At 46.5% G+C, this 26,627-nt stretch overlaps 2 protein-coding genes across 3 annotated transcripts in view; one reads left to right on the forward strand and one right to left on the reverse strand.

Moving 5' to 3' along the window:
- The first annotated feature begins 9,692 nt into the window (after positions 1–9,692).
- TSR2 (TSR2 ribosome maturation factor) lies at positions 9,693–14,659 on the forward strand. 2 transcript variants are annotated; one of them, XM_065901253.1, is made up of 5 exons: positions 9,693–9,781; positions 9,945–10,035; positions 12,595–12,686; positions 13,242–13,415; positions 13,658–14,659. In XM_065901253.1, the coding sequence occupies exons 1-5, from the start codon at positions 9,698–9,700 to the stop codon at positions 13,781–13,783; spliced, it is 567 nt and encodes a 188-aa protein (XP_065757325.1). In that variant the 5' UTR covers positions 9,693–9,697; the 3' UTR covers positions 13,784–14,659. The 2 variants fall into 2 exon arrangements, with proteins under 2 accessions (XP_065757325.1, XP_065757326.1); XM_065901254.1 differs by having other exon boundaries at positions 9,701–9,781; positions 13,251–13,415; positions 13,658–13,783.
- Positions 14,625–26,627, reverse strand: part of FGD1 (FYVE, RhoGEF and PH domain containing 1) — a 36,096-nt gene continuing 24,093 nt past the window's right edge. Inside the window, exons 9-18 of the mRNA XM_065901252.1 lie at positions 23,395–23,453; positions 23,103–23,249; positions 22,619–22,711; positions 22,377–22,456; positions 18,724–18,754; positions 18,110–18,211; positions 17,604–17,729; positions 17,266–17,427; positions 16,084–16,227; positions 14,625–15,547 (exon numbers count right to left, since the gene is read on the reverse strand). Coding sequence (XP_065757324.1) covers positions 15,242–15,547; positions 16,084–16,227; positions 17,266–17,427; positions 17,604–17,729; positions 18,110–18,211; positions 18,724–18,754; positions 22,377–22,456; positions 22,619–22,711; positions 23,103–23,249; positions 23,395–23,453 — 1,250 coding nt within the window. The 3' untranslated portion in view covers positions 14,625–15,241. The remainder of the gene's footprint in view (positions 15,548–16,083; positions 16,228–17,265; positions 17,428–17,603; positions 17,730–18,109; positions 18,212–18,723; positions 18,755–22,376; positions 22,457–22,618; positions 22,712–23,102; positions 23,250–23,394; positions 23,454–26,627) is intronic.

Below are 26,627 nucleotides of genomic sequence, written 5' to 3' on the forward strand. Positions count from 1 at the left end.
TCCACTTTTGCCCCTTTATAATTCCTTCTCCACACAAGTAGGTAGAGTCGTCTTTCAAAAAAAGTAGATCACATCATTTTATCACCCTGCATAGAACATTTTCCACTGCATTTCAAATAAAATTCAAACTTCTTGCCATGACTAACAAGGCCCTTGCTGGTGTCACCCACCTCATCTCCTATAGCTCTTTCCATCTCATACTAAGTTCTGTTTCCCTGGCCTTTGTGCCTGTTGTTCCTTTTCTGGGAACCGTTTTCCTTGTCCTCCATCTCCTCCTTAAGAGCACAGCTTAAATGTTATATCCACAGAGGCTCTTTCCATGACCATCCTATTAAAAACTCTTCCTCCCTCCTCTGTTATCCTCATTCACATTGTAAGCCCTGTGAAAGCAGAACCTTTGTCTGTCATGTTAGCTCCCCAGTGCTTAGTGCAGTGCCTGGCACACATTCAGCACTCAATCAATATTTGATTAATGAATGAATGAATGAGTGAAGCAGTTTCTCTGAGGATCTGAGTACCTCAGTGTGGGGACTGAGATTGGTGTGAAGGACAAAATGCACTGGACAATTAAGGAAATGATTTTATTCAGGATAGTACAATAGAGAAACTGTACACTATGGAGAAATGTCTCAAAGAATATGAAGGATGACTGGGATTCTATGGAGGCAAGTAGACAAGGGTAGATGGTCTGGGAGCTTTATGGAGTGATGAGGAATGAGAGAGATAGGTCTTATCTGAGTCACTGAAGAAAGGTGGAGCTGAGCCTTATCTTGGACTACACGGGAGCAGGGAAGTCCTTTGCCCTTTCTCAGAGCACAAAAGAGAGGGAGAATTTTTGGACCATGCTCCTTTCCAGGAACATCGGGCTCAGATAAGTTTCAATATTGTCACTGGTTATCTCAGTTTCAGTATAGGGGTTTAGTTTGAAGATTTCAATCTGAAAAAATCAGTTCAGGGGTCTAGTCCAGGCAGTCACTCTGCACACCTATATTTGGGTTCAATCTGAACAACCCAAGTGGACCACCTAGGGCTATCATTGCATATAAGTCAATCTGGAGTCTTAGCCCGAGTGACTCCAAGTTGGGACCTTAGTTTGACAGATCAGTTTCAGGGAGCTCTATCTGGGAATTATACTCTGGAGAATTCAATTTGGACTCATCAACTTGGGTACTCAGGCTACCAGGCACAGTCAAGGGGCTCACTCTGGATGTGAGAGACTGGTGCTCCATCTAACAGTTTATTCTGATGTTACTCTGATGTACTCTGAGATTCATTTTGGTGGGGGGCTCAGTGTGGCCTCAGTATGGGGATCTGAAACTTCATTCTGCAAACTAAATCTCTTGTACACAACCTGGGGAACTTCTTCAGGGAGCTCAGGCAAGGTATTTGTTCTGGGGATATCATTTTGGGGGTTTGACCTGGAAACTGTTTGGTCACCTGCCTTATGGTTGCCTGTCTAGGGGCTCAGGCACTGCTAACTTAGTATCAGGGATCAGTCTCATGGTACTGGTCACTCAGCAGCTCTATCTGGATCATTCACTGTTGGGTGCTCAGCATGAGGATTTGAGTTTAGAGTGCTGACTCACTGTGACTCAGACATCACCCTCCCACCCCCGCCCCGGGAGGGCTCAGCATCTCATCAAAGATGTGATTGCAAGCAACAGAAAACCACCTTATAAGGATGGCTTGAACAAGGCAAAAGCTTTTATTTCTCTCAGGTAAAAACAGTCCCAAGGAACTGCCCCTCTATTCCATTTAAATCTCCTTGGCCAAAGCGTGTATCACATGGCTGTACCCAGTTGCAAGAAAGACTAGGAAATGTAGTCTTTTAGCTGGACTCTTGCCCACTCAGCTAAAAACATGGATTCTGTTCCAAAGGAGGAAAGGGAGAATGTAAATTGGAGTGTTAAGCTAGCAGTCTTGCTACACAGGTGTCTCATCCTGGGTTTCTCAGTCTGAGCCCCTGGTTCTGTGGATACAGTTTTGGGTACTAATTCTGGGGGTATGAATTTAGAGTCTAAGAGATTGGAAGTTCATTCTGGGGAATCAGTTTCATGATCACAGTTGGGGGACCTTGGTCTAGAAACTTACTCTAAAGGCTTCAGTTCAACTTCTGAATCTGTAGACAATATGGTAGATTCAGTCTATAGAATCCCATTCTTGGTTTTCATTTTATAAGGGGCTTAGTCTGGGGGTGCTCAGACTGGGGGTCATTCTAGTACTTCAGTATGAGAGTTCAGGGTCTTCCCTGGTGGTCTAGTGGTTAAGATTCCATACTTCCACTGCAGTGGGCACGGGTTGATCCCTGGTTGGGGAACTAAGATCTCGCATGCCGCGCTGTGCGAGAAAAAAAAAAAGAAAAAAGAAAAAATAGAGTTCAGTCTAGGAGTCTGATTCTTGGGGTTCTATCTGGGGACTCAGTCCAGGGTCTGTCTGAGCTTCTGTATCACCAGTCTGGTGCTTCATTCTGGGCTTTGGGTTTGTTTTGTGGGCCCAGAGGTTGGAGGTTCAATCTAAGGAAACCAGCTAAGTTTTGGGGATTAGCCTTCAGTCATCACTTTTCAGATTCAGGGTAGGGTCCTCAGTCTGGATTGTTAGGACCCCCTCTCTGGATACTTGTCTGAGGATTCATTTTTTGGCATATGTCTTGAAAGCTCAGACATTGGTAGCTCAGTCTGGGTGCTGTGTGGGAGCTTTCTCGGGGGGTCAGTTAAGAGGAGCTCATTCTGGGGCACTTAGACTAGGCGCTCAGTCTTGGCAGCTAATTCTGTGAACATAAGCCTAAAGTTTTCAGAGTGGGAGTTCCATCTGGCAGCCTTTGGGGTCCACCTGGGTTGCTCCCTCTTCCATACAAACCTGAGGACTCAGACTGGGTTATCAGTTTGAGGCTGAGACCTTGGAAGCTCATCTGGGAGCATGCTGGCTTCTGATCTCAATCTGTAGACTTATTCTGAAAATGGGAGTTGTGGGTCTCAGACAGTGGCAGCTCAGTCTGGAGCAATTAACCTCACAGTCTCATGCCTGGGAGCTTGTGTTAGTTCTGAGAAGCAGACACTAAGATGGGCTTAGTGTCACAAAAGTGAGCAACAATTTTATCAGGGGAAATGCCAGTGAGAGAAAATGGGGTGGGTGCCATGGAAGGCTGGGAGAGCCATTGGAACATAATGCAGTCTGACCCAGACTAAGGAGAGAAAGAGGGAAGGTTGAGTGAAAGTGTCCTAGACTGCTGTGCAGTGCAAGGGAGTTTTGGCAAGGCTGTGTGGGATTCCTTGAACCAAAGTCACCCAAGTATCCATGCCACACTCAGTCATTGGCTGGGAGTAGCTCGTGGGAAGTATGGTCTCTGCACAAATGAGGGGAATTCAGAACACAGAAGCTGGGGCTCTTGATCAATTATGCATCCTGAAGTTTAAAGTCTATGAGATGCATTCTCATGGTTACCATGGGATGCATACTGGTTGTTCTCTCTGGGGATTCCCTCTAGGGCTCATTCTGGGTGTGTTATTTGGGACCTCAGACATTAGGTTTTCAGTCTGAGGGAATCTGTTTCAGAATGTGGGCTCAGTCTGTATTTTCAGTGGGGGCATATTTGTGGCCTCAGTGTGTGAGGGGTCCTTCTGGGAACTCAGTTTGGGCTCACTTCCAAGATACCACCCCCATTCTCCTTCAAGGAGTTAAGCTTGAGGTCTTAGTCCTATGGCTCTGCCTAGAGGTTCATTATGGGGAACCTGACTTTGAGGGTTTAAATGTTGACAGTTCACTCTTGAGACACCTGAGGATTCAATATGGGAGCCTGATTTTTGGTCTAAGATATGACTGAGTCTCTCACCAAGAGAGTGCTAGGCGCAAGGCTCTGTCTGGGTGGCAGGTCTGGCCAACTTCAGGAGGCTCAGATACTGGGGGCTCAGTCTGGGGTATTTTAGCCTGAGGAGTCATGCGTAGGGTATCTCAATATGAAGACCTTACCTGGGGATTTCTCTCTGGTGGGCTCTGTCTTGGAATCCTAAGAGGGGTCCTAGTCTGAAAAGTTTCATCTGGAAGCACCCTCTGCATTTACACCCTAGCAGTTCAGTTTGGCAGTTCAACCTGCATTTCAATCTTGGAGCTCTGCCTGAGGTCTCATGCTGGGGATTGAATTTTGGTTTAAGTTTTGGGAGTTCAGTCTTTGACACATCAATCTGATCATCTTCATCTGAAGGTCTAAACTAGCCTGAAATGTTCCCTCTAGAGTAGGGTCTAGGAGTATTTAACCTGGGATTCATGGATTTATAAAGTTTCATGCATAGAATTTGGAGTGTCTGTGTATTTGGATGCTAGAAAAATACATCTTATTTTCACCAACCTCCACTGAAACTTGACATTTCTTTCAATAATGAAAGTAGGCAACCAACCACAGTAGTATTAGCAGTACATATGACTTTGTCACCAATACACAGATATTTCTCATAGCAGATCTCTTAAAGTATTGTTTACATTCATCATTAATTTGAAATCACGGTAGTCATTTAACCTGTTAGTGAAACTGTGCACCTGATGTTGGGACTTGAACCCTCGTGCCAGGACTCGAACCCAGACAAAACCTACAGTCTTTTAATTGAGATCACACACCTGATCTCAGGACTTATTGAAGCTCAGGTTCTTTATGTCTCATCGCAGAAAGAATTCAGTGAGAGACAAAGTGATAGGTAAGAAGTAGATTTATTTAGAGAGGTACACATTCCATAGACAGAATGCAGTCTGTCTCAAAAAGGGGAATGACCTTGGGAGAAACACACCCCACAGACGGACTGTAGGCCATCTGAGAAGGTGAGAAGCCCTGAAATATGGGGTGGTTCGTTTTTTTTTTGATATTTATCTATTTATTTATTTTATTTTGGCTGCCCCGGGTCTTAGTTGCGGCACGTGGGATCTTCGCTGCGGCATGCAGGCTCTTAGTTGCAGCATGCGTGCGGGATCTAGTTCCCTGACCAGGGATCAGACCCAGGCCCCCTGCACTGGGAGCATGGAATCTTACCCACTGGACCACCGGGGAAGTCCCCTGCATGGTTAGTTCTTATGGGCTGGGTAATTTCATAGGCTAATGAACAGGAGGATTATTCTAACTATTTTGGGGGGAAGGGGGTGGAGATTTCCAGGAATTGGGCCACCGCCCACTTTTTGGCCTTTTAGGCTTGGCCTCAGAACTATCATGGCACTGTATTACAATGAGTGTATAATGAGGCTCAAGATCTACTGGAAGTCGAATATTCTGCCATCTTGGACCTAATTGGTTCTAACCAGTTTATGTTATGTCATCAACTGCTGTCATTCTTTTAAAGGTTGTGCCCTTCCCTCTTCCCTCCTGTTTCATTAGTAGATCATGGTATTTAATGCATTAATAAAGAAATATGTATACTGGGAATTCCCTGGCAGTCCAGTGGTTAGGACTCAGTGCTTTCAATGCCAGGTCCTGGGTTCGATCCCTGGTTGGGGAACTAGGATCCCACAAGATGCACGGCATGGCCAAAAAAAAATGTATATTACAATTAATTTTTATATTATTTTGCTATTTTAATATAATTGGGTTCCTTTGTAATTCTATATTTTAGTTTATGCACTTAAAAACATTTTTCTGGCAAGAGGTATATTGGCTTCACCAGATTGCTAGATGGGTTCAAGTCACAGAAAAGGTGAAATCTTAGTACACTCAGCTTTGCACTTCAGTCTCAAGACGAAATCTCAGGGTTCATTCAGTGGCCTTGGTTTGTTGGAGCCCAGAATTGGGTTCCCTGTGTGGGAATTTCCAGCAGGCCTACTGTGATATTGTGATTTATAATAAGAAATACAAATTGGGTCTTCAACCCATTCCTGACACAGAGCTCCTACAACCTTTGAAATTTCCTCTGATATGAGAGTGATAAAAAGTGTCTTTTGTTACATTAATGAAGAGATGTTTGGAAAGCCCCTAGGTAACTAAGTATGGGGGCTGGTTGTCTGTGGCGCCAACCACGGGGATTAGAGGTTTGGCACTTTCAGTCCCTCCCCTCCACCTCTAGGAGGGGAGAGGTGCTGGAGTTTGAGTTCAATCACTAATGACCAATAATCTAATCAATCGTGCCTCTGTACCGAAGCCTCCATAAACCCCCAAAAGAACAGATTCTGAGAGCTTCAGAGTTGATGAACACACAGAGATGCCAGGAGAGTGGCATGCTCAGAGAGCTTGGAAGCCCCTTGACCCTTCCCACATGGCTTGTCCTATGAATCTCTTCCATCTGGCTGTTCCTGAGTTATATCCTTTTATAATAAACTGATAATCTAGTAAGTAAAATGTTTCTTTGAGCTCTGTGAGCCACTCTAGTGGCGGGGGGCGTTGGAACTCTGACCTGTGGGCCTGTGGGTCAGAAGCACAGGTGACAACCTGGACTTGGTGATTTGGCGTCTGTGGTGGGGGCAGTCTTGTGTGACTGAGCCCTTAACCTGTGGAATCTGACACTATCTCCAGGTAGATAGTATAAGAACTGAGTTGAATTGTAGGACACCCAGCTGATATTGAAGAATTGCTTGGTGGTGTGGGAAAACTCAAGACACACACACTGCAACTGGTAACCGGAATCTTACCTACTCTCTCCACGTACGTAACTTTGAGGCCCTGGGAACTCACACGCAAGTGCTTAATCTCAGTTTCTTCGTCTGGGCTTCTTTGAACTCAATTTAAATTGCTGAGTCTGCAGGAATGAGTCTCTAGGGCCCCGTAGGAGTTTATGCCTCCTGAGATTATCAATCTGGGAATGCTCATGATTATCATCACACACCATGTTGTTCCCTGCTTCTGTTTCTTTGTATAGATTGTTTCCTCAGCACGAAAGGCTCTTTCTTTCTTTAGAAACACACCCTCACCCTCATCTACACAAACTCCCCATCACCTGGCAATATTCCTCTCAAACTTTAAGTCTGAGGCATTATCTCTCAGAGGCTTGCCATAATCCCCAAGGCTGTATCAGGAACACCCTCTGCTGGACTCCCATGGGCTCCTGTGATCCTTTCTCCTCTAGCATTGCACAGAGATGGATTTATCATAGAACTAATAAAGTTTAAGCCTCCGCACTTCACACTTACACAGACCACTTCCAAGTCCCTGGGTGTTGAGCATTGTCAATTTGAGAAGTACTTAAGATTTGTCACTGCACAGAACAGTCAAAATACCATGAAATTTTACAGCTCACATGTAAACGAAACTAAATAGAAGTTTTCCCAAATTTAACAACAATCTTAAATTTTGTGTTACTAATAACAAGCTGTGAAGTTGAAATTTTTCTAAACTACCAATAACAAAATATTTTGATCAACCGAATGGAATTGAATTCAATCGAATTCTTTTTATTCTCTCTTGAAAATGTTATTATAAAATAATTGTCATTTACTTACAGGAGGATATCAAAGTGTTTGCAACCAATAAAAAAAAGGAAAAATTAGTAGAGAGATTAGTCAGGCAATTAACAAAAATATTTTATTTCTCTAGTTTTGAGGATGTTTGTGGCATTTGTCAGTTTTTTTTTAAAATTGGAATTTGTAAATTTTAAAATTTCTTTTATAAATCTAAAGCAATACTCACTTTCATCCCTAAATTTGTACTGTTTTTCTTAAAAACAGCTTGCAAAATTCTATCTGCCTCAGGCCTTTCAAAAATCTGCATTCACCCTGAGCACTGATCATACTCTCTGGTCCTTGGAAAATCTTGCATGCCAGACTGTAAGCTCCTTGAGCATCTGACCAAACCCCATGACCCAGCAGCACTAAGCACAGGGCCAGACACAGAAGTATCAGTACTGTTTGTTAACATGGACTTGTCCAAAGTTTGCAACCTTTGCTGTGAGAGGGAATCACCTATAATACTTTTCTAAAAACAGCTTTATTGAGATATTATTTATATACCATAAGCTTCACCCATTTAAAATGTACAATTAAATGGTTTTTAGTATATTTTCAGAGTTGTGAAACTATATTAGTTTGCTAGGGCTGCCATAACAAAATACTACAGACTGGTGGCTTTAACAACAAAACTTTATTTTCTCAAAGCTCTAGAAGCTAGAAGTTTGAGATCAAGGTGTTGGCAGGTTTGGTTTCTTCTGAGGCCTTTTTCCTCGTCTTGCAGATGTGTGTTCACATGGTCATCTCTCTGTGCATGCGTCTGGTTTCTCTGTCCTAATCTCTTTTTTTTTTGGCCACACCATGCGTCTTGTGGCATCTTAGTTCCCTGACCAGGGATTGAACCCCCTGTGTCCCCTGCAGTGGAAGCACTGAGTCCTAACCGTTGGGCCATAATCTCCTCTTCTTATAAGGACACCAATCATATTGGACTAGGGTGCACCCACATGGCCTCATTTTACCTTAATTACCTCTTTAAAGGCTCTGCCTCCAAATACAACCACATTCTGGGGCTTAGGGCTTCAACGTATGAATGGGGGTTGGGGGCGGGACACAACTCAGGCCCTAACAGCAGATGTCACCACATCTAATTTTAGAACATTTTCATTGCCCCTAAAAGAAACCCTATACTCATTAGGAGTCAGGCCACATTTTCCCCCTTCCTTTATCCTTAGGCAACCATTAATCTATTTTCTGTCTCCATAGATTTGCTTGTTCTGTACATTTCATATAAACGATACCATGCAATATATGGGCTTTTTTGACTAGTTGGTAGTGATGTCACCTCTTTCATTCCTCATTTCAGTAATTTGAATCTTCTCTATTTTTTACTTAGTTAATGTAGCAAAAAGTTTGTCAATTTTGTTGATCTTTCTTAAAAAGACTGAGTTTTGGTTTTACTGATTTACTCTGTTGTTTTTCTATTTTCTGTTACATTTATTTCCTCTCCAATTTTTATTATTTCCTTCCTTCTGCTTGCTTTGGGATTACTCTGTTCTTCTTTTTCTAGTTTCCTGAGGGGGAAGTTCAGGTTATTCATTTAAGATCTTTCTTCTTTTTTAATAGGGACGTTTACAGCTATAAAATTCCATTTAAGCATTGCTTTGGCTGCACCTCATAAATTTTGGTGTGCTGTGCTTTAGCTTTCAAGTCATTTCAAGATGTCTTATTTCTCTTTTGATTTTTTTTCTTTGACCCATTTGTTATTTAGAAGTGTGTTAATATCCACATATTTGTGAATTTCATAAATGTCTTTCCGTTATTGACTTCTAATTTCACTCCATTGTGGTCAGAGAACGTACTTTGTATGATTTCAATCCTTTTAAATCTATTGAGGCCTGCTTTAGACTTAACATATAGTCTGTCCTGGAAAATACTCCACGTGCACTTCAGAAAAATGTGTATTCTGCTGTTATTGGGTGGAGTGTTCTATAAGATGTTAGGATGCATTATTAAATGCAGATTTTTAGGCAATGCTACGTGAGGTTGCTTCTGTCCTAGGGCCTGAAACGTGCATCTTTAATAAGTTCCCCACATCTTTTCTGCGCAGTACCCATGGGTCCGGAACTCATGGCCTCAGCCGCCCTCCCCTCCTGGCTTCCTTAGATTTATTACATGTGAGTGACTGCAGTGGTGTCATCGATTGCTCGACAGACTTTTCTATTGCTCTAGTCTTGCTGCCAGGTCTGCGGAAAGGCGAATCTGCGTTCTCAGGCTCGGCTTCCGACTCCTTCTGCCTGGGCGGTGCTGCGCTGGTATTGGCCCGCCTGGACGTCACACGCTCCGCGGCCGGATGATGGCGGGCGCTGCTGAAGATTTGCGAGCGCTCTTCGGGGTTGCTGTCCGCGCGGCGCTGGAGGCCTGGCCCGCCTTGCAGGTGAGCGGGGCCGCGGCTGGGACAAAGGTTAACGACCGGGGCACAACAGGAGTTGGTCCGGCGAGCCGCCGGAGGCTTGGTTGGGCGGTGTAAGCAGCGGCCTCCTGCGCTCCCGTAGGCCGGCTCCCGGGCTGACGTGGTGGGCTTGGGCCTGTGTTCGCAGATCGCTGTGGAGAACGGCTTCGGGGGTGTGCACAGCCAGGAGAAGGCTGAGTGGCTGGGGGGTGCAGTGGAGGAGTACTTCTTCCGCAATGGTGAGTGAATGTGAGGCGCTAGGACGTGTCTCTGTGGGGCGTGGGAAGGAGGAGGCCGATCCTAGTGAGTCGGCACTTCCTCTTGAGCAATTGTCGGTTGGTACCTGAGGGCGAGGTGGAATGAATGCAGGCTTTGGAGTCAGAATCCTGAGTTCGAATGCCTTACGGGCCGTGCCATTGACTCAGGGTATCAGGCTGGACAAATCGGTTTACTCCCCTGAGACTCAGTTTCATAATTTGTAAAATGGATATAAAAGTATCCACCAGCGCAGTCCAATAGAAATACAATGCTAGTCGCATCACGTAATTAAACATTTTTCAGCAGCCACTTTAATAAAGTAAAAAGAAGCAGATGAAATTAATATTATTCAACTCAACATATCCAAAATACTTCGACATGTAGTCAGTATAAAACATTATTAATGAGATGTTTTACATTTTTTTAGCATTACGTTTTCAAAATCTGGTGGGTATTTTTCAGTTTTAGCACATCTCATGTTTTTGGCCTAGCCACACTTTAAGTGCTCAGTAACCACATTTGACTTTTTGGACAGCAGAGATCTACATCTTTGGTGTGTGTTGAGGGTCGTTAAGAATAAGGGGCCCTGCAGGGAGTCTTTTGCAAAGTATGATTTTTACAGAATTTTTCATATAGTTTTTTAGTCTTGAAGATGACAGTAGGCAGTGTCCTTTCTCTCAAGGAAGTTTACCATCTAGTGAGGGATCCAGATAAGTAAATAGGCGTTTACACATAGGGTGATAGGTGTTCTAGTGAAGAGGAGCTCGGTGCTTGGGTAATGTGAGACTGGGAAGGAGGCGTCTTTTGGAGATCGTTAGGGGGTGGTGGTGATTGGGCTGAATCTTAAGGGATGAGAAGGAGTTAACTAGGTGGGGGAGGCAGAGAGAGCAGCACTCAAAAATAAGTCCTGTGGTATGAGGAGATTATGTGTTATATTTGGAAAGTGGTGGGGAGCTCAGTGTTAGAGTAACGGTGTGTGTGCGCTTGTGGGTGTGTGGAAGGGAGAAGTGGTGGAGAATGGGGGTTGGAGAGGACCCTGGAAAGGGGTGAGACATGGAAGGTCTTACGGGCCTTTGATTTTTGTCCTTTAAGCTAGTGTTTGCCAAAATGCATGCGTTGGAAGACTAGTTCTGTTAGATGTTCAGCGAAGAAAAACCTTCTCCAGTCAAATGATATAAGAAAAGCTCTTTTCTTCAGTTTCTTACTTAAGAGTCACAGTAATCATTAACATATTAAAGGCTTGGATAAGGTTAAGAATCACCAAAAAGAAAGCTGTTTACCTTTGGTTCCCATTAGTTTTCTGTGAATAGCTTCCCTTAAAACCCAGCAGGACAGTTATTTCTCAGAAGCCGAACATGAAACACTGCAGTAGGTGATTAAAAATTCATGAGCAGGATCTAAAACGATGGGGTTTTCTGGCTAGAAAGTAGTCACTGTGGAGCATGGACTGGAGAGGGAAAGACTGATGAGGAAGCTGTTTCTGACTAGAAAATGATGAGGCCTGAACTAGGGCACTGGCAGTAGTCATGGAAAAGAAGGCGTGGCCCTAAGGAAATTGTTTGGCTGTAGAGGGGGAGGGGAAGGGGGGCAGGTTTCAGGTTTGAGTCGCTGGGTGGCTTAGGTGCCTTTCATGGTATAGAAGAACGCTGGGGAATGAGAAGTAGGTTTGCAGGGTAAGATGATGAATCTGGCTTTGGATATGGAGGGTCTGAGCCACCTGTGAAACAGGTGGAGAGTAGTCTGGGTTGGAGACAGATTTGGGGGATATTAGAGTGTTAGGGAAAGCCAAGGGGGTGAATGAGCTCTCCCAGAGGGAAGAGAGAGCAAGGAGCTTTGTGGAAGACTTTCTTGAGTTATTCTCTAATTCAGAAAAAGTAGAGCATGGGCCTATAAGGTAACTGAAGCCAAGAGTCTTAGCCAAAGTAACACGATAGGATGTTAGGTCAAGGCTGTGATGATTTCATTGTGGCAAGTACTTACATCCATTTCTTCTTACCTATGCCATTGGTCTATGGCCTCCTGTGTCGGTGGAACCACAGCTGGGAAGAGTCTCTACATTTCAAAAACTTCAGCCCTTGAGTGATGGAAGTGAACATGGATTATGGGTCTCCCCTGTGCTAGGCATTGTTTGGGTGACTTCTCATAACAGACCTTCAAGGAGGTTACTATTAACATCACTTTGCAGATGAGAAAACTGAGGCTTGGAGATGAGTCAGTCACATGCTTAAGGTCACACAGAGAGGAGGCCGGTTAAAATAGGCCAGATGAAAGACGGCAAGTGTGGATGGAATGCTGCAGGAATAGAGGGCTTAGTAGAATGCAGGAGATTCGAAATTAGGTATTTTATTTAGTGTTTGGTTTTTTCTTTTTAAAAATCATGTTAAAACCTGGAAAGTAGAGCACTTTAGCAAATAAAAGGCTCACTGAACCTTTACCCACCAACCAGATGTGGATCCACTAAGTAGGTATTGAAGGGTAGTGGGCATGGGTGATGAAGTTGGCTGGTCTTTGATCAGAGGACCCTATCCTTTCCTACTCAGCTGACTTGGAGCTAGATGAGGTGGAGGACTTCCTCGGGGAGCTAATGACAAACGAGTTTGATACAGTTGTGGAGGATGGGAGTCTGCCCCAGGTGAGCATATCGTGGATACAACTGCTGTCTCCCTGCCTGCAGCCTTTCTTCTCCCTAGCTGTCTGTTTTAGACCAATACTCTTGGCTGTAACCATTCTTTTCTTGAGTCCTGTGCAAGAACGTTCTATGACTCCCTATTGCCTGAGTCTAGTCTTCCCAGGCTTTTCAAATCTTGCCTCTTCTATTTCTCTCTATACATCATTCTCAGCTAGGTCTGTTCGTCACCCCATCTCAAGGACACATCAGGCCAGGTACATTTCCACCCCTGCTCTGGTTAACATTACTGCCCCCGCTGGGATTGCCTTCCCTTTTTACATCTTCCATCTTTCAAACCCAGTTCTAGTGCCTTCCCTGCTAGGAGGCCCTCCTTCCATGCTTCAGACCCTTACTGAGCCCTTCATATGTGGTTGCTTCATTAGTGAACTCCTTGGAGAGGAAAGAGCCCCATTCTCTTCTGGAAAATTCCGGACCCCTCCCCACTCTTGCTGCAAACACGGGCTGGTTGTATTGTAGGTTCTCTAGAAAATCCAAGCTGGTTGAATGTTTTCTTGGTAGGTGAGCCAGCAGCTACAGACCATGTTCCACCACTTCCAGAGGGGTGATAGGGCTGCTCTGAAGGAGATGGCCTCTCTCATCACCCAAAGAAAGTGCAAGGTCAGAGCCACCGCACTGACGACAGCCAGAGAGACTGATGAGGATGATGATGCAAACAGCGTGGAGGAGATGGAGGTGAAGGGGGTGCCTCTTGGGTGTGGAGATGCAGATATTTTCAGTCTTCTGGAAGATCAGCTAGTTTCACAGGGAAGTGATGGGGGTGGTGGTGATGGTGGTGGTGGTTGTATTATCCAGAGAGGGCAGGAAACTTTCCTAAGGTCACACAGCCAGTCCTGGCAAAGCTGGGAGAGCCTGGGTCTCCATTGGCCACAGTTGGGAGGTGTTGTATTTAGCTCTCTCTTGTATTTCTCCTCCAGGTCGCAGCTACGAATGATGGGGCAGCTACACATGGGGTCTGCCCCCAGCCTGGTCCAGACTCCCAGACTATTAAGGAAGAGGAGATAGTGGAGGATGGCTGGACCATTGTCCGGAGAAAGAAATGAGTGGGGCTGGAAATAGTCTGGGTCCTTGTTTGCTAGTTGTTTGGGGCTTGTTTGTAGGGGTTTTTTGGAGGGTCATGGACCTCTGGACTGGTTACCCCATCTCCACCCTCTCCCATTCCCCTGTCCAGCTCCTTCCAGGGAAGAAGAGCCCAAGGGTCTTTGGTCTTGGGGTGGTCTGAGTGATGAGGCCTGGTTTCCCAGCAAAGTGCCACTTGGGTGCAGTCAGTGTGAAGAGGGAGGGATGAGTGGGTATGGGCGTGACTAGAGGAAAAGCTAAACGCTGGCTGGTAGTAGGCAGGTGGATGTATGAAGGGAGAGGACCAACAGGAGAACCAGTATTCCCGCTGGGTAAGGAATGTTAAGATGAGCTTGCTCATGGAAGAGAGGTTAGTTGATGATGTGAACAGAAGTAGCTGTGGTACCTCTCCCTCGCTTCCCCCTGCCCCCACACAGAGCAGCTGTATGCCCCTGCCCAGAAACTGGAATCTCCCAGGAATGCTTCCTTCCTGCAGCCCAGTGTCCAGCCCTGGGCTCCTTCAGGATGTCTAAGACCTTGTCTAGGCAGTGAGCTCGGGGGACCTGGGGCTTTGTTTTCTGTCTCCTTCAACCTCTTTTCAAACTCCTCATCCCATTGAAGTCCAGGGATGAGGCTTAAGACCTCAATAAATAATACCTTATTGTTTAATTTGTGGCTTGACCTGTGAGTAGTCTTGGAATCAGCCTTCTGGGAGCTGAGCTTCAGAGCTCAGCAAGGGAGCAGTTTCTGGGCCCACCCCAGCAGCCTGGTACTTTGGACAAACAAACGGACGAATGGAGCACAGCAGCGCTCTGAACGTTTCCGTAAGCCTGAAATAAACTGTATTTTTCTTTAAAAAACAAAACAAAGAGTATTCATTGTCCTCCCCCCTGTTCCCCTGTCCTGCCCCGTGGCCCTGCCATGGGTCTGGACGATAAAATACTGGGTAGCCTGGGGCCAGGTAGAAGCTGTAAGCCGTGGGAGAGGCAGGAGGTCACCACCCCATGTAGCATCATACATGTGAAGACACTGGTTGAGGGAGCAGGGGTGGGCCAGGACCATGGGGTCAGTGGCAGAGCTGGCACTTGAATCCAGATCTCCTGCCTCTGGTGCTTTGGGGGGAATTGGGTGGAGGCAGGATCTGTAGGGTATTGAGGGGTTGGGGGGAAATGGCCTAATTCAGGCAGGTCTAGCAACAGCTCCCACCCTCCCTGGAGGACAGGGTTTAAAAAAAATTAACATCACTGTAGGAATATTTGTTTTAAAAGCCCAGGTTTTGTGAAAAGATGAATTAAAAAACCCAAGACCCAGCATTCAGGATTGAAAGTGCCCATGATGGGAGTTCAAGTATTGACTGAGCTGGGAGAGAGCGGGCTGGGGCCCTCAATTGGACATGGGCAGCTAGAGTGTGGGGCAGGGGGCCCCAGTTACCCACAAACCCTCTAGGTCTTGTCTCGGGTCTGGGGGGCTTCGGAGGGTTCCGCCATAGCTCCTGAAGCTGCCACTGGTGCCTCCTCCATCTCTCTGTCCTCAGACAGTGTGGGCCCTGGGCAGAACGTGTCCCCACGGCCTGCCCGGCCGAGCACAGCCATCCAGCGCCGCTGCAGCTCCTCTGTCTCAGGACTGAAGTACCAGCTCAGGTGGCTCTGGGTGATCTTGAAGACATGCCGTCTGTCAGGCCGTTCCCCAGCCTCAGGAGGCCCCACCTCAAAGCCAATGAGGGGCAGGCTGCGCTGGGCTTTCACATCCTGGGGAACAGGGACAAAGCCAGGGGTCACCTAGGGGTTGGGCTTCTCACTGGTTTTGTATCTGCTAAACCCCTCTTTTTCTTCCCTTGCTCAAGAACCTTACGTGGCTTCACTGAGCAACAGGAAAATGTCTGAACTGGGGCTAGAACGCAGGCTGGTTCAAATACCTCTTTCCTTCCACACCCCAAACCAGGTGGGCTAGTCTCTTTAGCATATAATGTTTTCCAGCCTTTGGGCTGTTGCCCCCCATCTGCATCTTCCCCACTCCAAATTGGATTAAGCAGTGCCTTGTCTCCACTACAGCTTCCTCCAAGAAGCTAGCCCTCCCACAAGTCACCAACTTTTCTCTGCATAAGTTGACCCACAGCCACTCCTTGTCTCTAGCCAGTCTTTGTCTCACAAGGGTGGGGGCTTCTGATTTCTCCTTAGGTTCACCCTATCCTCCAAGGTCAAGGAGAGGTGAAGGACTCAGGTGAAAGGAGGGCAGCCTGGTTTTGCCAGGTGGCTGAAAGGACCCAAAGGAGTAGGATGCACACCTGAGGGGCTCCGTAGATGTACAGCACCAAGGGTTCGTTCTCAGGGACCACAAACCAGGCCTTGTGCCAGCCTTTCCCGCCCTTCTCCATGTAGTGCAGGAAGCTGCAGATGACGCTGTTCTCCGCAGCCACTGAGGCCTGTTTCTGTGGCCAGAGACATGGGGGGCATCAATGTTGATAGGAGGCCTAGCCTGGCTCCTCTTGGCTTCAACACCCCCTCAGCATAGGCATTGCTATTTCCATGTCTCAGAGGAGGATGCTGAAGCTCAGGTGATAGGAGTGATTTGCCCCTTGTCACTCAGTCAGAGTCGAGATTCAAAGCCAGGCTTGTCTGCCAGATTTGGGCCATGGCTGCTGCCTCTAAGAGTTGCTGGGAGGGGTGTGTAGCTCTCAGTGGGGGCACCTAAATGCCAGTCAGGCATTCTTCCATCAGTCCATTTATTCCTCAAGTCATTTATGCATTTACACTTCATCTTTTTTTTTCATCTTTCATCACATGCATTCCCTGCACTCAGCGAGAAGCAACCTAGCGTTGTGGTTAAGGGGTTGGGTGGGTGGGTAAGGCAGTCAGTCCGAGAATCCCAGCCCTAGATGGAAATATATTGACTTGGAAGGAGAGCATATAGGGCTGTTGTAAGGATTAAATGAATTAATACATACAAAGCGCTTAGAAGAGTGCCTGGCACAGAGTTGGCTTTCTTTAAGTGTTAAATAAAATAAATACCTCAATTTAAAAAGCAAAAGTGTGTGTATGTGCGTGCATCTAGAAAGATAGGAAGCATAAGCATTAATGGTGGTAATCTCTGGGTCAAAGGAATATGGTATTTTTGTTTATATTGTCTAACTTTCTTCAGTGCATATATCCTGCTTTGTAATAAGAAAGCTGCCACTCACTGTGTAACATGGGCAAATAACCTCCCAGGGCCTCAGTTTCCTCATTTGTAAAACAGGAATAGGAATAGCATTGATAGGTAAGTTACTGTGAAGAATAAAGCACTTAAATAAAAATTACTCTTTCATTCACTCATACTCATTTTACTCACTCCAAGCCTGGGTCACTTGTTCAGTGGATACACACGGTACTACGATTTCAGAGATGCCCAGGCCTCAGCCACCACTGCGTGGGTGGCTGGGGCCCATGTGGTCAGTGTGGGTGGGTTAGTTGGGGGGCTTGGCTCTTACCTCCAGGATGGACCTCCGGCGCTGGGGTGTATGCTGGCTGCAGGCTGGGCTGCTCCCGGGCACCCCATGCAAGGCCACGTAGCAGTCAGTGCACACACGGTTGGAGCGGTTGTTGTCATAGACAAGGCGGGCCCGGAACTCAGAGCACTTCCCACAAACCACCTGGGGTGGCAAGTGGGTAAGAACAGCCTGATTCCAACGGGCCTTCCCCTTCAGTGTACCAACTCCCACAGCAGACTCACAGCCTCCCCCCACTTAGAGAGTGCCCATTTAGAAGTGGGCCTTTGGGCTGCCAGCCTGTCTCCTCCCTAGCTCTGCCCCTGCCTCCCAGCACTCACATGCCCGCAGGCCTTGCAGTGGTGCCTGCGTTTGGTGATGGAATTGAAGGGCTCCTGGCAGCGCATGCACATGGTGACTTCCTTTTCCCGGATGGGCGTAGGTGCCCGCTTCCCAAGATCCACATTCTGGAGAGAGGGCCAGGGCTCAGGTCAGAGACAGCTACTCCCCAGTCCAGTCCATCCAGCCCTTGCCCCTGCCCCTGCCCCTGCCCCAAGGCTTGGATCATCACTGGGAGGCAGCAGATACATTCAGAAGACCTGCCTTTGAGTCCTGGCTCTGCTCTACCTCACTGTGCGACTGACGACCAGTCACGTCTACTTTCTGAGCATTGTTTGCCCAATGATTTCTCTGTGGCTCTACCAAAAGAAGACTGTGCTTCTGAGGTCATGCACTGCCTCTCTGGTCTTTACCCTCTGGGAAGGGGAGAGGAGCATCACAAGGTAAGGTGGGCACCTGGAGGCCCGGAGGGGGTCCCGGTGCAGGAGGAGGGGGTGGGGACTCTTACCGGAGAGTTGGGGGGTGTGTCTTCATCTTCCCTGTTTGTGGAGTTCAACAGTTTGAAGGTCTCCAGCGTCTGTTCATGCTTCAGGAGGGTAGAGTTGATGGCCTGGGAGGAGGTGTAAGAAGAGGTCAGAACACCTCAAAACTCACCCATTTCCACCCTTACCTCAACCTTCCTATAACCTAGCTTGGAGTCAGAAAAGTTAGGTTCTAGGCCCAGCTCTACCCCTTGCTAGGTGTATGACCTTGGGCAAGTCCCTTCCCAAATCCAGGTCTCAGTTCTTATATTTGTGAAGTGGGGGAGGGGGATCAGGGGCTGAAAAACCACAAAAGGCCTTCCTGGCTATTACTATCTGGGATTAAGGTTTTACAGGGCTTAACTCACTGGGGTTACACTCTCAGAGGAGCCAGCTTTCTAAAGGAAGAATTGGTTAGTTTCTGCTTAACCTCTGGACCTCAGTTTGCTTATCTGTAAAATGGGGATGGTAAAGTTTATTGGAAGGCAGGTGTCCAGGCCCATTCTGGTGAGATGTGAATTTTAGGGGAGAGCCCACCACCCCCTTGAAGACCTGTTAATACTCTTCCAGCCCCCTACCACAAAGCCTTCTTGGATGTTACCTGGACCCAGTCTTTCTTCTCCTCCTCAGTCCTTGGGTAGGGAAGGTGGTGGGGGCAGGGGGAAAGAAAGATGTTGGGTTAGGCAGGCCAACCAAAAGCAATTGTAGTGGTAAAGAGCAGGTGTTTTGGAGTTGGAAAGACGTGCGTTTGACCCTCTTCTCCTTCACTTATCACTTGTGACCTTAGGCAAGTCATATAACCTATCTGAGTTTATTTATTCAACAGTTATTAATACTCTCCAGACCCTGTGCTAGGAACTTGGGCCTCAGAGAGGACCCTACCATCAGGGAAGGAGCTCACGGTCTAGAGGGGGAGACAGGGACAATACAGGGGGATCAGTGCCGTGACAGAAGGAAAATGGGGCTGAGGTGATCTGTAAAGTTCCCAGCACAATCCTTGATAAACTAGGTGCTCAATCAGTGTGAGTTGCTTTTTGTTTAAGCTTTAAATAGTATGTTATTATCCATCAAAGTTTATATGGCTGCTTCATATTGTTCCATAGAGATATCTAATTTCTCTACATAATTTCCCTCATGAACTGTATTTACTGCTTTTGTCTTTAAGTGTCCATATATGTATGCATCTATTTTTGGACTGTTCAGTCTGTCTAATTTATATCCTTCTGCCATAAAACACTTTTTAGTAGTTTTCTGCTAAGTCTTGAAATCTGGTAATGTAAATCTTCAAACTTTGTCATCAAGATTGGTCCGGCTGTGCTAGGTTCGTTGCATTTCCGTATATATTTAGAATCAGTATGTCAACTTTTACACACAAAAAAATCTACTGAGATTTTGATTGGAACTGAAGCTGTAGATCAATTTGAGATCATCATAGTCCTAGCAATATTGAATATTTCAGTACATGAAACGATAAATCTCTCATTTATTTAGTTCCTTTTAAATGTCTCTCAGCAAAATTTTACGGCTTTCAGGGCACAGGTCTTGAAACTATTTCATTAAATTTGTTTCTAGGTATTTGATACTTTTGATATGATTGTAAAGAACATTATTTTTCTAGTTTTATTTTCTAATTGTTGCTAGTATGTAGAAATACAATTAATTTTTATATCAACCATATATCTGGTGATATTGATAAAGTCATTAGATATGGTACTTATTAAATTTGTTTGGATTTTAAAAAAAAGAAGGCAGGCTCCCACATGCCACGGAGCAACTAAAAATTAGAAGAGGCCAGGCAGGAGTCAGCCATGAAGCTGGTCCTACTCCTAGTGAGCAGTTGATGGGCCTGCACCAGGGTGGAGGCCTTGGAGACTGCAGGGCAGACCAGAGAGTTGGGGAAGGAAGGCAAAAATATATACTGATTCCTAAGTCAGTGGTTCTAAACCCTGGTGCACACATTAAAATCATCTGGGGAGCTTTTAAAACTCCCCATGTTCAGGCTATACCCCAGACATATTAAACCAAAGTCTCCAGGGGTGGGTCCCAGACATCAGTATTTTTTAAAAGCTCCTCAGCTGATTCCTGTGTCACCAAAGTTGAGAATCAGTTGTCTAAATGGTGGGCACATGGGTATTTGTTGTATTACTACTTTTCTGGATATTTGAAATTTTTCATTAAAAACAACATTTTAAAGGGCAGTAAAAGCAACTGCAAAGTAAATGCTCCATGCCTTCCCTTTGCCACTAGGAGGAAACCCTACACTGCTCGGTGCACCCTTCTGGGCCCAGCATCCCTCTGCAGCCCCCTCCTTCCCAGCCTCCCAGCAGACGACTCATCCCAGCCACGTGACTTATCACTTAGGCTCTGCTGAGGCCTGACTAGGCCCCACACCTGCCCTCCCCTGGAAGTGCCCGTTGTCACCTTTGTTCTCACTTTCCTGGCCACAGGCCTCTGAGATGCTCTCTCAGTCTCTCAGAGCATCAAACCTAACTCCCTTCTCTCATCTTCCAGGACGACACCCTCTAGCCCACATTCATCTCTCTCTCCTGCCTCCACACAGTTCCAGCAATGAGGGTTCTGACTCTCATTTCTTAATTCCTTGCAGCCTGTCAGAAGCAGATCATCTACCCATATGCATCCACTCGCTGGCCCTGACCATGGCCTCAATACCCTATCACCTGGGCCCTCAGAAGGCAGCATGAGCTCCAATTCCTGCTCTGCTTCTTTTTAGCTGTGGGATCTTGGGCAAGGTGCATAACTCTTCTGTGCCTCAGTTTCCTCATCTGTAAAGTGAGGTTGATGGTAACAGTGGCTACTTCAAGGATTGTTTTAAGAATCTGACTAGTCAATTTAAACTTAAAATGTTTAAGTTAAAATCAACTTAAAACTGTGCCTGGCAGGGACTTCCCTGGTGGCACAGTGGTTAAGAATCCGCCTGCCAATGCAGAGGACACAGGTTCGAGCCCTGGTCCGGGAAGATCCCACATGCCGCGGAGCAACTAAGCCCGTGCGCCACAACTACTGAGCCTGCTCTCTAGAGCCTGTGAGCCACAACTACTGAGCCCGTGTGCCACAACTACTGGAGCCCATACACCTAGAGCCCGTGCTCTGCAACAAGAGAAGCCACAGCAATGAGAAGCTCGTGCACTGCAACGAAGACCCAACACAGACATAAATAAATAAAAATTAAAACAAAACAAAACAAAAACTGTGCCTGGCATAAGAGCAAGTCTTCATTAAATGTGAACTATTATTATTATCATTCAAGTAGAGAATGGATATGAAGGCCCCTTTGTTAAATAGCTAGGCATTATTTTAAAATTTGTTATTATTTAAAATTTTCTTATTATGAAAAGTTTCAGGCATACAGAAAAGTAGATAGGATAACACAAGTACATTAAATATATACCCACTATATAGATGCAAATTTTAAAAATATTTTGCTATATTTATTTCATATATATGTATATATTAATATATATTTATATACGTAGATATGTGTGTATATGTATATATTTTTTGGTTGATAAATCATTTAAAAATAAGTTACAGATATCATGATACTAAATCATCATCATGCATCACCAAAAAACAAGGCCCTGAGGCTTCCCTGGTGGTGCGGTGGTTGTGAGTCCGCCTGCCGATGCAGGGGACATGGGTTCGTGCCCCGGTCCGGGAAGATCCCACATGCTGCGGAGCGGCTAGGCCCGTGAGCCATGGCCGCTGAGCCTGCGCATCCGGAGCCTGTGCTCCGCAACGGGAGAGGCCACAGCAGTGAGAGGCCCGCGTACCGCAAGGAAAAACAAAAACAAAAAACAAGGCCATTCTCCTATATCCTCCTATACCATTATCACACCTGAGAAAGTTAGCAATAATTCCCTGATAGCTGATGCCCAGTTCACAGTTAGGATTTTCCCTGTTGTCTTGCAAATGTCTTTTAGGGCTGTTTTTCTCAAATCAGACTCCTATCATGGACCAAGCATTGCATTTGGTTGTTATTTCTCTTAAATCTCTGAATCTACAATAAACTATTTGTGCTGTTGTTATTTATGTTTGGTTTACTATCTCATTCTTCCCTCTCCTCTAACAAAACCCATCAGAAGAGCAAGCATCTTTGGGGAAGGTACCCACCCTTTCTCTGGAACAATCTCTCCTCTAGGGAGGTAGCCTCTGCCCTGGCACTAGGCCTAGAGTGCCTCAGCATATCTGAAGGGAAGAGGGGGCTGGAGGGAAGATACAGGCAAGGGCAAGTACCTGGCCTGGAGCTCCAGGGACCGCTGCTTTCCTGACACCAGGAAGGTCCGAGGCAGATTGAGGTTGGAGCTTTCCTTTAGCTGAATGGAGACAGAAAGGGGCTTGGTGAGGCCTACTGAGCTCTACAGGGCCCTCGCCCTCTGCACATATGCACACACTTGGGGTCAAAGTCAGAATGTCTTTGTTCCTCCCAGCACCAAGGCCCCACTCCAGGTCCCCATTTCCCACCTCCTGGTGCTCACCTCCATGCCATCTACATCGATGCGTGCCCGCACGCTAAACTTCTGGCCAAGGAGCCGCAGCCTGGGCACACAGTAAAGGAGGCGGTCGTTGAACTAGGAAGGAAAAGGTTTCAGATGTATGTGTGGAGGACCCACAAGGGGTGTGGCCCAGCTCCCTTCCGTTATTACTCCCGAAGCTTTACTGCTAGGGACTCAAGGCAATAGGTGGAGAAAACACAGTCCAGACTGGACACATAGGTTGCAAGGAAAGAGCCTAGGCATGGGAGTCCCTTCCTAGTTGGGTGGCCTTGGGCAAGTCACTTCTCTCTAAGTCTTAGTTACATTATCTGTAAAGTAGAGAGAAAAAAATTCCCAGTAAAGGTAGTGAAAATACAATGAGTTAGTAGAGGAAAGAATGGAGAGCAGTAAGTATAGCCTTGAGTGAGTACCAGGTCAATGTGGCGGGCAGGGGTGGGGGGCATGCACCCCTACCCGTGGCACTTACTAGTATGAGGTATCGGTCTTGAGTGGTCCCATTCTTTGCTGACAGCTTAAGGATGTGGCCTTCTTTTATGAGCTCTTTAGTGGGGCTGACAATGTCTTCCTCACCCCCTAGCAGCTCATATACCTTCAGCAGCTTGTGCATTCGTTCCTGGCAGGAGACAGTGAATAAAAGGCAGGGTTTGGGGTGCTGGCCTCCCCTCAGATGTCCACAAGTCGCAAGCCCCCCACCCCAGAACGGAGATCGAGATAGGTGGCTTGGCCAAGGAAGGGCAGGGGTTAGAAGGACCACTCACCATTTTGCGGATGGCAGCATTAGAGTGCTCTGCTGCTGTGGCTATCAGCTCCAGAGACTCTGCGGGCAGAGTGGGAGGTCAGATGGGGGGGCTAGCAGAGAAAAGGCTCTTGGGAGCTTCTGAATACCTCCTCCTGGCCTGACCACACCCTTCCCATTCCAGAAAGTGCCAGCCTCAAAGATGTCCATAGCAACATCACTTAAAATCAGAAACTGACTCAATTAATGCCACAATAGCAGAATCACAGGACATGAAATAGCTGGCAGCCAATAAAACGCAAGCTTAAGATTATTATTACCATTAAAAAAACAACAATAATAGTTACACATGTAACTGGAAGGAAATATACCCATGTTTAACAAGTTGTCTCTGGATGATGGGACTATGGGTGATTTTTATTGTCTTCTTTTTCCATATTTTTGACAGAGAACACGTATTACTTTTATAATCAGAAAAAAGTCAGATGAAGCAAAGAGATGATCCTATTCTTTGTCTCAATAATTCTGATTATAGGAATCTATACTAAGAAAGTACACGTTTTATGTACAAATACACTTTCATTGCAGTGGTGTTTACAACAGTGTCAAACCAGAAACAACCCAGTTAAATAAATGTGCATTCATATAATGCAATACTAAACAACCTTTGCAAATGATGCTTTGGTAGGGTTTTTCATAATCTGTGAAATGCTCAGGACATTTTAAGAAAAGGAAAGGATACAAACTTGTATATACCAAATGATCTCAATTTCACAAATATACGTGTATAAAAAACACCAGGAAGAAAATATGTCAAAATGTTCCTCACGCTTATTCTCTGGAGTCTCGTATCATAGGTGATTTTCTTCCCTGCCTCTTTCAGCTTTCCTGTATTTCCATATTTCCTATTGTGACCAGGTATCAGAAAAAAACCGAAATAAGTCCCTATGCATCTCCACACACTAACAAATCTTGCCCATGCTTGAGGCCCAGCTGCACTGCACCCCTCTCTTGTCTGCACGGTGCTGTATTTTCCCACTCAGAAAATATGCCTGTAATGGAGGAGCACAGGTGCTTCTGAAGAGGGTCCACATGGTTGGCAAACCAAGTGTTATTTTCCTAGGGGAAAATGACCAAGGAAAATGACCTCCATGACCAAGTCTTGGTGCTCAAGATCTGTGGCCCCTAACCCAGTTCAGGCCTTTCAGGTGCATCTCCAACCTCCCAGCCCTTTTCCGTCCTAGCTGCCAGAGGGAGCATTCTCACATACAGCTTGCTGTCACTCCTCTGTTCAAATCTGTCAGTGGTTTCCCTTTGCCTTCAGGGTAAAGACCCAGTCCTTTAGCCTGGCATTCAAGGCCCTTGGTGATCTGGCTTCTGTTGACCTCTCCAGCTTTCTCCACTTGCACCTCTCTAAACATGTCCTGTCTTGCTTCACCTGGCCAGCTCAGTCTTCTGAATTCAGCTCACCTCCTCCTATAAGCCTGCCCTGAGTTCCCAGGCTGGATTAGGATACTGTCTGGATTTCCACCTTCCCCTTTGCTCCCCTCTGTCCCACCAGTCACACTACGTATCCACTGTGTATTTATATATCTGCATCCCTCAGCAGACTAGGAGCTCCCTAGGATGGGGCCAAGGTCTCACCATCCTCTCCTGGGCTCCTGAACAGATGCTTTGCATGCCATCATTCAATTGTCACAACAACCCTATGTGCCCTGTTTGTCCAATGAGGAAATTGAGACTCAGAGAGAAGAGGTGCTGGCCCTAGGCTATCTGCCTGGGAGGCAGCAGAGCTGACATCAGAGCTGCCCTTTCTCCCACACATTCTGCATCTCCCCTACCCCAGGGCAACGGGCATGCTGGGTTGTGCAGGTAGGCAGTGCCCCGGGAAGGGGACAGGAAGAAGACTCCGGCAAGCTGTGGGCATATAAGTTCAGGCCTGTGGAGGCCGCTGGGCTCAGACCGCTTTGCTATCAAAGCGTATTGTGTGAGGTACAGACTGGCATTTACAGGGGTCCAGTGTGTGTAGGCTCTGTCTGGGGATTCAGTGTGGGGATTTCAGTCCAGGATTTCACTTGGGGGTTCAGGCTAGGGAGTGCGCTTTGGGGAGCTTTGTGTAGGAGCTTGGTCTGGAAGCTCTGGTGGGCCTGGTCTGGGCTTGGCAGTCTGGGATCTTGGTTTGAGTTCAGTCTTGGGCTCAGGGTAGGCTGCTCAGGCCAGGAGTTCCAGCTGGCCTGGTTTGGGGAGTCTAGGGTCCAGGCTCCAGAGTTCAGTCTGGGAAGTAGAAAGTGGGGGAGTCAGTCTGGGGAACCAGGATTCAGTGGGGGCTCAGACCTGGAGGTACTTTCTGGGGCTCTACCTGGGGATTTGAGTCTTGAGGGGTAAAAAAAATAGAGAGGTCAGCTTAAGACCTTGGGCTGGGGAGCTTAGTGAGCACATCTCAGGCTGGCTCTCATTCAGAGATTTTCATACTGAGCAGCTCAGAAAACTGGATTGGGAAGTTCTTTCTGGGGGGTTCATCTTTGGGCTCAATGTGGGGAGCTCAGCTGGCCAAGCTCAAGCTCTGAAGTTCATTCTAGGGACTCAGATAGGGCTGAGATTGGTATAAAACAGGAACCTAAATTAGGTGAACTCAATCTGGGGGCTGATTTTAGGGGCATTCAGTATGGAGGGCATCAGTCAGGGCATTCAGTAATAAAAACAACTAACATTTATTGAGTCTTTACCATGTGCCAGGTACTGTGCTAATAGCTTCACCTGGATCATCTCATTTATCCTCAAAACAATTCTATGAGGTAGGTATCATCATCATCTGGAGAGTCATTCTTTTGGGGTCAAGCTAGAAGTCTCAGTCTGAGCGACAGTAAATGGCGGGGGGTAATCTAGGGTGCTCAGTTTGGCAATACCTGTCTATAAAATGGTGGCTAAGGAGATGAGACTGGGAAGCTCTTTTGGGGGAATCTCCCTCTGGGACCTCAGGCCGAGGGCTGTGACTGGGAACCCACTCTCAGCACCCCGGGTGGGGAGAGCATTTTGGAAACTCAGTCTGGGGACGTTAGTTTGGGGAAACCAGTGTGGGGGATCTATAACTGGGACCTCAAACTGGGTTCAGCCTGAGGGCTCAGGTTGGAGATGTCAGTCTATGGGGCTCATCCCAGGTAGTCAGTCTGGAAGGCTTTTTCTAGAGGTTTAGGTTTTATAGTTCATCCTGATACCTCAGTGGGGATTCTCATTTCGGGGAAAGGACTAAGGCAC

This window comes from Phocoena phocoena, chromosome X (genome assembly GCF_963924675.1).
Source record: "Phocoena phocoena chromosome X, mPhoPho1.1, whole genome shotgun sequence".
NCBI classification, from domain to species: domain Eukaryota; kingdom Metazoa; phylum Chordata; class Mammalia; order Artiodactyla; family Phocoenidae; genus Phocoena; species Phocoena phocoena.

Coding starts and splice junctions, on each gene's coding strand:
- TSR2 (XM_065901253.1), top strand. CDS start 9,698: ATGATGGCGGGCGCTGCTGAAGATTTGCGAGCGCTCTTCGGGGTTGCT. Junction 12,687..13,241: donor AGGATGGGAGTCTGCCCCAG/GTGAGCATATCG, acceptor TTTTCTTGGTAG/GTGAGCCAGCAGCTACAGAC. Junction 13,416..13,657: donor ACAGCGTGGAGGAGATGGAG/GTGAAGGGGGTG, acceptor TTTCTCCTCCAG/GTCGCAGCTACGAATGATGG.